This window comes from Nerophis lumbriciformis, linkage group LG06 (assembly GCF_033978685.3).
Source record: "Nerophis lumbriciformis linkage group LG06, RoL_Nlum_v2.1, whole genome shotgun sequence".
NCBI lineage: Eukaryota > Metazoa > Chordata > Actinopteri > Syngnathiformes > Syngnathidae > Nerophis > Nerophis lumbriciformis.
This window is the reverse complement of record NC_084553.2, coordinates 25,910,554-25,920,918: the sequence shown is the minus strand read 5'-3', so window position 1 is coordinate 25,920,918 and position 10,365 is coordinate 25,910,554. Positions and strand designations below refer to the sequence as shown.

Genomic DNA, 10,365 nt, shown 5'->3' with positions numbered 1-10,365 from the left:
CTTTCAATATATTTTTCCACAATTCCATCCCTGGTATTTAATTTTGGGGGAAAAAGAAAGTTACTAACCTAACCAATTACAGATATCAGATATTGACTTTATGCTTACTGGTTATCCGGTTTGTGACTAAACAGCAATATGATGTTTTCAGTATGTGAAGCTAACATGAACTGTTGCTAAGCAACCACGTTAGGCCAGCCGTGTTTTACATTTACAGCTAAATTAGCACACAAACTGTTGCCATCACATAGCTGAAGTTAATACTTGCATTTCTTGTGTATTACTATTTTATTGCTGATTTACGAAGAGCACCCAAACGTTTACGGAGTTTAAAACATCAAGTTAAACTACTCTCACAACGAACAGTAGACGGTTTACTTTCAAAATAAAACCCTCCAGTCGTCACATACTTGACGGGTATTTTATGTCGCGTAAATGTTACTTCCTGTATTATGCTAGCTACCACTTTAACTTGACACTGCACCGCTTCAAAAGCGATTTATCTCCCCCCCGCCCCACTCTTCTCACGTGGACGCGCACACACGCACGCCCTCATTCTCGGTCCCTCGGGCACACACACACACTCACTCACAGAGGCAGACACACATTCACTATTACTCACTCCTTTCTCTTTTCAAAAGCCCCTTGTGAGGTAGATTGACAGGCTAGAATGAAAATGAGGCGGACGCTCGGTCACGACTTCAGTGCGTACGCGTCCTTATGAGGAGACCTCTAAACTTGGATCGTATCACCATGGGAGCTGTTTGGGCTACAAGAGACTTTTGTTTGTTTTTGCTCTTGTTAAATAGTCGCCAAAGTGCTGCGCTTCCAGAGATTCGAGGTGGGACTATAGCGCGCGGGTGTGTGTGTGTGTGTGTGTGTTTGAGACAGCTACTTTACGCACGCTTTCAGGAGTGCGCTCCTGTTGCCATTTGACATGTTTACCTCATGGATGTTTAGCTAGCCAGCAATACAGGAATCACTACGTGCTTGTTTTGTTGTGTTACTCGAATACTTCTACTGCCAATAGTTGTCTGTTAATTGAATACGCTGCCTTGTATCCTAGTGTGTGTGTGTGTGTGTGTGTATGGTTTCCAAGCAGACCCATGTGCTGAGGGGAGTGATGGCTGTCACATTGATGCCATATGTCAGACGACCCTGCAGGGCTCATACAAGTGCACATGCAAAGCAGGCTTCAAAGGAGATGGCAAGCACTGTGAAGGTAATCCTGCATCTACTGTACTCTTCTTGGCTGTCCACTGGGATTCATGTGCTGCTTCCTCCCCAATGCAGACACTGATGAATGTGACCCGGAGTACAATGGCGGCTGTGTACACGAGTGCAACAATATACCGGGAAATTATCGCTGCACTTGCTATGATGGCTTCAATTTGGCCCACGACGGCCATAACTGTTTGGGTAAGATCACGAAAGTAAACAGCGACGCCGCTTTTGATGGCAGACTTCACATTTGTGTTGGCTCTTTGAGAGGTTTCTCACACTGACCCGGGAGTTCTTTCCTTGCCTCACACACACAGAAATTGTAACCTAATACAAATAGTTTTGGTTTTGTCTCATAAGACGGATAAATATTTATGTCTGAAAATGAATCGAGGAAGAGAAAAGAAGGCTTTGTTTATGTTTGAGGCAAAGAGCAAAAAACCCGATGTGATTGATTTACATGCGCTGAGTGAATTGAACAAATAGGTGTAAACACTCATGCAATGGCTCCGCTGTGGATGTAGATGTGGACGAGTGTAAGTTCAACAACGGCGGCTGCCAGCACACTTGTGTCAACACCATGGGCAGCTACGAGTGCCGCTGCAAGGATGGCTTCTTCCTCAGCGACAACCAACACACATGCATCCACCGCTCTGTTGGTGAGTACACAACACACACACAACTTTGAAGCCAAGTCAGATATGCGTGTGTGTGTAACAAATTATCACACACATTTAAAACTGGTGGGGGCGCAGTGAGGCCCACAGCCAGGCCTACCTTAAACTAAGGGGGGCCTAAGGGAGATTTGCCCCGCCTCCCCAAACCTCAACACCTCAAGTTATGATTTTACTCAACAGAAGAGCAAAAATGCAAACATATCATCCATTTAAAAGATAATTATGGTCATGAATACATCCCTTTCGCGACGGGTGCATGCACGGCTGTGCTTTTAGCTCAAGAGTCAGCACGCTCGCCTCTCAAACCAGCAACCTGGGTTTGTCGCTTGGTACAATTGGAAAAAAACAATGCAGCCAAAAGAGTAAGAGTACACAGTCGCCACACTAAGCAGAACTGTCTGTGGATTGACAGCTATCAACGCAATCATTGCATTTTTCCGTCAAAATCTGGGGCCCCTGGGCTTCAGCCCAGGTAAGCCCGTGCTGACAGCTCCAAGCTGGCTTCCTTCGCCCTGCTTTTCATGTGTCATGCTGTGGGAAAAAGGATGTGTGGGACAAAATAAGTTAGTAAGTGCAACACTTTCCCCTGCGCGGCCTGTGTCACACGTCACACTGAAGCGCCTTTGTGCTCGCCGCTCCATCGGGCCCTGACAGGCCTTTTAAATCCCGTGGAGAAGGCCACTCAGCTGTGACCCATCCTTACAAATGCTGCTCCATATCTCATTTTTCAGCTGGGAGTACACACAGTGTTTCACTGCTTCAACTCTCAATATACATATACATGTTAATTAAATGTACACTGTACGCTAACCCTTTTAAAAAAGTAACACGCTGGTTAATGTTTTTGGATTGCTCCAAAGCGTGAGAACAATCAGTCGCACTTTTAATCCCTCAGTATGAGGGCTGTAGTAGAGCTTCATTGTGCTTCCTCTCTGCATCCCAGAGGGCCTCAACTGTATGAATAAGGAGCACGGCTGCGCCCACATCTGCAAGGAGACGCCAAAGGGGGGCGTGGCCTGTGAGTGTCGACCGGGGTTCGAGCTGGCCCGCAACCAGAGAGGCTGCATCTGTATGTGTGACGCTGCTCTACATCACACACACACGCACACATGAGATGGCATACTATGTGGTTCATAGTTACATGTTGTTGACCCCCGTAGTGACGTGTATCCATGGCAATGGGGGGTGCCAGCACACCTGTGAGGACACAGAGAGCGGCCCCATTTGCAAGTGTCACATCAGGTACGCCCTGCAGCCTGACAGGAGGTCGTGTGTTGGTAAGCCTTTTTAGCCTTTATTCTACGTCATTCACAGGCATACTGTAAACACTTTGTTGCATTGAAAGTGCTTTAACAAGATGGTTGCATTACATTGGCAACATACTGTATTTCTAGTAGTACCTCAACTTTAGAGCTTAATTGGTTCTGTGACGGAGCTCTTAACCCAGAACACATGCATCTCAAATCATCTTTTTCATCATCGTTTTAAAGCTTGGCAAGGATAGGTTGATTGGCAACACTAAATTGGCCCTAGTGTGTGAATGTGAGTGTAAATGTTGTCTGTCTATCTGTGTTGGCCCTGTGATGAGGTGGTGACTTGGCCAGGGTGTAGCCCGCCTACTACCCAAGTGCAGCTGGGATAGGCTCCAGCATCCCCGCGTCCCTGTTAGGGACAAGCGGTAGAAAATGAATGGATGGATGGTCTCTTGGCAGTTTATAACATTTTATGTTATGTTTTATTTTAGTACACATTGTTGATAAATTGACTTTGTCTTCAGATATGTAATCTTGCTTATATTTTACTTTTTCAGTACAACTTGTATATCATTGTCGCAAATACAGTATGATGATATAATTTAAAACAATTAAAAACATTTTTATGAAAGTAATGTGGGACCTAGGTTTTTGTCCGATCAGACAAAGAACTAATCGTACTAAGTATAAGCTATTTTTCCCATTATAAATAATGTAAATCCAATGAATCAGTTGCAGACTCCCAAAAAAATAACAAAACACATTTTATAGAGAATAGGCGACGTTGAATCACAGATAAATGACAATTTAAAACATTTACCATCACTTTTAACTTTTGATTACTCTTGTTGGCGAAGACGATGATGAGCAAAGAGGGGGGACGAGACGGGGGAGCCACGCGAAAAGGTCTTTCTTTAATTTAAGTGTTTCTTATCTTCTTTATCAAAGTGCTGACAACTTTTTTTGTCACCATGGTGGATTATTATGAAACTGTACTCAACAAAAAAAGGACAGCGAATTAGTCACCAACGCATGGAGTAGGCCAGTGTTTTTCAACCTTTTTTGAGCCAAGGCACATTTTTTGCGTTGAAAAAATCCGAAGGCACACCACCAGCAGAAATGGTTAAAAAAACTAAACTCAGTTGACAGTAAAAAGTCGTCGCAATTGTTGGATATGACTTTAAACCATAACCAACTATGTATAAATATAGCTCTTGTCTCAAAGTAGGTCTACTGCCACATCACGCCATTTTTTGCTGTTTTCCTGTGTGTAGTGTTTTGGTTCTTGTCTTGCGCTCATATTTTGGTGGCTTTTTCTCTTTTTTTGGTATTTTCCTGTAGCAGCTTCATGTCTTCCTTTGAGCGATAATTCCCGCATCTACTTTGCTCTAGCATTCAAGAATATTTCAATTGTTTTTATCCTTCTTTGTGGGGACATTGTCGATTGTCATGTCATGTTCGGATGTACTTTGTGGACACCGTCTGTGCTCCACAGTAAGTCTTTGCTGTCGTCCAGCATTCTGTTTTTGTTTACTTTGTAGCCAGTTCAGTTTTAGTTTCTTTCTGCATAGCCTTCCCTAAGTTTCAATGCCTTTTCTTAGGAGCACTCACCTTTTGTTTATTTTTGGTTTAAGCATTAGACACCTTTTTACCTGCACACTGCCTCCCGCTGTTTCCGACATCTACAAAGCAATTAGCTATCGGCTGCCACCTACTGATAGGGAATAGTATTACACGGTTACTCTGCCGAGCTCTAGACAGCACCGACACATCATTTGCAGACTATAATTACTGGTTTGCAAAAAATATTTTTAACTCAAATAAGTGAAATTAGATCATCTCTCACGGCACACCAGACTGTATCTCACGGCACACTGTGCCGCGGCACAGTGGTTGAAAAACACTGGAGTAGGCACTTGATTCTGTGGAACGACACACCAGCAAACAGTTTGTTATGTGCAATGTTTGACCACACGATAACCGAGACAGTAAACAAAAACCGGGGCAAAATTTTGGCAAACATTTGAATAATTTTTTTAATCATTATTTAGAATAATTGGGGTGTATGAAAATTGAGATAGCACAGTAGTGGAACCCTGATTTATTAACTTAAGTACAGGGTTCAGGAATAGAACATTTGTATATTGAAGCAAATGTTTCCATAGGAAACAATGTAAACCTGAATAATGGTTCCCGCCTTGACAAAAGTCCATATTTTTGTATAGGTTTGTACACTTTCAACACAATATAAAGCACTATGTCAAGCTGTCATAACAAGAGGGTGATGTATCAACTTTCTATTCAATAACAAATGCCAAAACAACAAGTAGCTGAACTGTTCTCATTTGCAGCCGCCCTGCAATGCACACACACACACACACACACACACACACACACACACACACACACACACACACACACACACACACACACACACACACACACACACTGTCACTAGTCCTGTGGTGCACTCACAGTGTGAAGTCACAGAACTCCTTAACTTTAACAACCAGGTCGCTACAATTATTAGGAATAATAAATAAAATCCACTTTACCTTGTCAGTTAACCTTCTTCACGTGCAGCGGAAGGGAATGGGTGGTGTTACTTCCTGAATGTTTCAAACCACACATTGCTTGTCCATCGCTTTCTTTGGACTCACATTGAGCGAGTAAAACTATGAAAATGTGGTAAAAAGGCTAATAAACACCTAAAAACGCACAAAGTAGCAATTAGCACAGTAGCTAACAACAGCACTCAATAAGCACGGAGATCAATCAGCCCGCCCACAATGGATGTGCTGCCCGCTACAAAATTCAGGCAAAGAATGGTTGGATGAATGTTTGTACATTGACACAAGGTTCCTACAAGGTTCTATTTGGTTTGTGGTTCATAAATCGAAAAGTTCATATAACGAGAGGTTTTTAAATTGTAAAGATTTTAATAAGTATTTTGTTCATTGCTTTATTGGTAACAAACATCACAAAAGAGCTGGAAATTGAGCCACCAACCTTGTAATTACTACTAAATAGGTGGTTAACCTTTAAATACGGTTGTAAGTCCGACATTATACATTTATGCTATGCAGACTTTACTCAAGTGTGCAGTGCAGGTATGTATGTATTACAAACTTTTCCAAAGATACCAAATATGTCAAGACTCATTTAGGTGATTGTGTATGAAGTTATGCAAAAGGCATCCAGAATATTTCCATTTGGTGGAATGGTGCAGCTATGAAAACAGAAATTGTGAGTGGGTCTGAGGATCTTTTCCAACCTCAAACCATACACAGGGGGAGAAAGAACAGGGTAAAACAGCTTGTTAAAATAGTTTTGGAGTGTTTTTGTCATAGTTCTTGTCAAAATAGAGCAAAAAAGCCGACCACAAGTGGAGGGGGGGCACAGACCGGGGGTCAGCTTACTTTCAAACTTTGTTTCTTTAGTCAAGCAGGGCTTATTTTGATGAATGAATGAAAACACAGTAGTGAGTAGGTTATGAGGGATAGGATCAGGCTGCAGATATCAGGTGGTGTCTTTGCGCCAATGTGTGTGTGCGTGCGTGTGTGTGAGGTCCAAGCATATCAGTGCAGTCTTGTCTCCAGATCGCTTCTCCTGATGTGCTGCCATACCTGCTCACACACTAAGCCGAGCACAAGTGTCAACATGCTGGATGACGACACAGCGACATCAGTCTGATTCCGCTTTGTGTCGCAGAACGGGACGAAGCCACCACAGACTCGTCGGACCACAACGCCACGTCCTTCGCTGAGGTGGACAAACGTGTCAAGAGGAGACTTCTAATGGGTAATATAGGCCACTGGAAGCCAATCTATTAGCCCTGATGGCATGCGGAGCTGCCAGGAAGTGCAGGGCATTGAAGAGGCGAATGACTAGTAAACCAGAGCATTCCTCAGCCTTTTGAGCAAACTGTGAAATGACTGCACACTCACCGTCTCGCCCACTGCTTCTCCCCTGAAAAATATGCATTTGTGACAGTGTGGTACATTTCACATTTTCCTTCCATTTGGGAAGGCTGGAGTGTGAAGACTTTGTGTTTGCCACTGATTTTCAGGCCACTGTGTTCATGTAAGTGGTAATATTTTGGATAAATGTATGACTACCATATGAGCCAGTGCTAGTCTGGCCTCTTTCAACTTTATAAGCATCCATAAAACAAACGATTTAATTCAATTTTTTTTTGCAATAGTTTTTTTAGAATTTTCCGCGAGCCGGTAAAAATTAGCTACATGTCGCAAATGGCACTTTGGAAACCCTTTGTTGTGGTTGTATTAACGATTTGTTAAGCTTATTTTAGCCGCTTGGGAGGAAGTAAATATTAGAAACATCACTCAGTACACAACTGCAACCTCATTAATAAACATATTGTCAGAATAGACTCAGTTTTTTTTGGATCATGTTGTTGAGATCCTAACATGGGCCAGAACTTAAGTTATGCCATTTAAAAAAAAAAAAAGTCCTGTTTATGTCAACTTTCATGTGATCTTGTAATTAGATCATAATTGGTTTGTTAAACAACTACTGTGGTACATATACAAAATCATAGGCAATTAGAACATACGTGGTGGGGCACGTTGTGAATGTCTATAGCCAAACCTTTCTAGATGTCGGTCAATAGAATTTTCCATATCGTTGGACAAGCATGTGCACCCAGTAAATGTGTGCGCAGGCCTTTGCTTGTCTTTCATATTTCCTCTTACTTTTCTTTTCTTTTACCTCAACACGTTTTTGTATTATTTCTAAACATGGCTTTCATCTTTTATGGACTGTACGTTTGCCCTGTGCTGTCATTGCAGAGACCTGTGCAGTCAACAATGGGGGGTGTGACTGCACTTGTAAAGACACATCCACGGGCGTGCGCTGCACCTGCCCAGTTGGCTTCACGCTGCAGCCAGATGCCAAAGCATGCAAAGGTCAGTCGTCCATCCAGAGCCTACGCAGAGCGAGCCTCAGAACCAATCACCAACCATTGATCTGTCTCAGCTGCATGCCGTTCAGCATGTCATTTTGCTGAGAAGCTGTGTTCTTCTCTGTAGACATCGACGAGTGTGAGCTTCAAAATGGAGGCTGTGATCACTTCTGCAGGAACACCATCGGCAGCTTTGAGTGCAACTGCAAGAAAGGCTTCAAGCTGTTGACCGATGAGCGGTCATGTCAGGGTACAACCTGCATCACACTGCTTTGTCCAATGCATGTTGTGACATAACTTCCCAGTCAGTTCCTTCGTTAGCAACATAACTCAAAAAGATATGGGTGGATTTAGGTTACATTTTCCGGAGATGTCAGGAATGGGATAAGGAATTCGATTTTAGGGGCGATCCGGATCATTTCTACTATGATACCTTTGCCTGTATGTGTATGCCAGCAGACCTCCACCCACAGAGACAAAGAGAATGAATGACTAACAAGAGAGTTCACTCTGTTTAATTAATTTGCAAGAGAACAAACGCTCACAGCTGCTGGCGTCGATGCAGAGTGAACCCTCTTGCAGCCCGTTTGTAAGCTCCAGACAAAACAAAACAAACATGCGATGACATGGCAATTTTTCTATCCTTCGATCGATTAATTAATTATTCGCTAAGGTTTTGTTTGTTAGTTAGCAACTTAGCTCAAAAAATATTCTGATGAAACTTTCAGGAACTGTTAGAAATTGAATAAAAAACAAGTGGTTAGATTTTGGGAGTGATCCCGATCATCGTCTGTATTCAGATTTTTTTTTTCAAGTATTCGTTACAATTGGGAGATAGGGCCTGGCGGAGTTATGCGCTCTTTGAGTGCTTTTCTTGTTATTCATACATTGGTTATTGATTGGGTTCACTTCATACTTAAAAAAGGCATAGTGGTGCCAATCACAAAGTAACACTATCCTATCATAACTCTTGAAAACAGTATTGGAAGCTGGAATTACTTACCAACACGATCTTTCCTGGGATGCTGGTCAAGCTTAGGTTTGGAAACAAATTTTCTATGAGAACTAATGGAAATAGAAATATTCTGTTCCAGCGTCAATCTGACACTGTCATAAAAACTTTATTAACTGTACAGGCAATGTTTAATGTTAATTTTAACAGTCTCCGCTGTCATACAGGGGTTAATAGTAGTCAACGACTGTCAATATTACAACATAAACACCATACATGTTATATCGCACATGGCATGTTATTATATATTGAATTTATATTTGATTTTAATATTCGATTTTTCATGCATTGTTTATTTTATTGCTGTATAAACATATAGAAATAAAACAGGCTTTTTATTGAGGAACATATTAGATATGCAAAAACCTATAAAATATACATGTTTTAATAGGAAATAAATAATGATATTATTACAGTAATTACATTATATATTATATATAGATATGTCCCCATTTGGTGACAGTGTAAATATGAATGGTTGTTTGTATGTACTCTACCTGTATGTGTGCTATGACTGGTGACCAGTCCAAGGTATACCCGCCTATCAATCAAAGTCAGCTGGGATAGACTCCAGCTTTCTGATTAGCGTTAGAAAACACATGACGGATGGATGGATCGCATGCTCATTTATTAGCATTTCATTTATACATTCAGAATAAGAATCATGCACCTTTGTATATTCTAGATTGTATAAACTGTAGGATATTTGACGTTTCCAAAGGAAGCAGACATAATCAAATCTGTTATATTTATATCATGTGAAATGCGTTTTTTAACTGAACCTAAATGTACAGTTTCTCAGTCAAACTTCACTACTTTCCACTCACCTGTAATTACTGTCAAAGCCAATGCTTGCAGCACTTGATAGCTGATGTAGCACACCCTGCACTCCCATTTGTGGGCAGCATCGAGATCAAATACACCTGAATGTGTGTGTGTGTGTGTGTGCGTGCGTGTGTGTGTGTGTTTGTTTGTGTGGGGAAATCCCTCCTGATGCCGTGCTATTATCTCATGTGCTTAATTGTGATTACAGATATAGACGAGTGTTTCTTTGAGCGTACGTGTGATCACACATGCGTGAACTCCCCGGGTAGCTTTCAGTGTCTGTGCAACAAAGGCTACACCATGTACGGACTGGCCCACTGCGGAGGTGAGAGAAGATAAAAACGCACATATGTGTGTACACTTGTGCAATGTAATGACTTGCAATACAAGAGCTTGATCAAACATTCTGCCTTTAAAAAGATATTGAATGTTGTCTCTGTCTGAGGGCTGTTT

General features: G+C 41.9%; 1 protein-coding gene across 5 annotated transcripts in view; it reads left to right on the top strand.

The window, feature by feature from the left end:
- The first annotated feature begins 555 nt into the window (after positions 1–555).
- Positions 556–10,365, top strand: part of scube2 (signal peptide, CUB domain, EGF-like 2) — a 58,209-nt gene continuing 48,399 nt past the window's right edge. For 3 of the 5 annotated variants that reach the window (XM_061963975.1, XM_061963971.1, XM_061963970.1), the window contains exons 1-10: positions 556–841; positions 1,067–1,222; positions 1,294–1,419; positions 1,746–1,880; positions 2,842–2,967; positions 3,059–3,175; positions 6,863–6,952; positions 7,963–8,079; positions 8,203–8,325; positions 10,121–10,237. In XM_061963975.1, the coding sequence (XP_061819959.1) occupies positions 721–841; positions 1,067–1,222; positions 1,294–1,419; positions 1,746–1,880; positions 2,842–2,967; positions 3,059–3,175; positions 6,863–6,952; positions 7,963–8,079; positions 8,203–8,325; positions 10,121–10,237 (1,228 nt within the window). In that variant the 5' untranslated portion in view covers positions 556–720. The remainder of the gene's footprint in view (positions 842–1,066; positions 1,223–1,293; positions 1,420–1,745; positions 1,881–2,841; positions 2,968–3,058; positions 3,176–6,862; positions 6,953–7,962; positions 8,080–8,202; positions 8,326–10,120; positions 10,238–10,365) is intronic. The other 2 variants (XM_061963974.1, XM_061963973.1) reach the window with 2 other exon arrangements.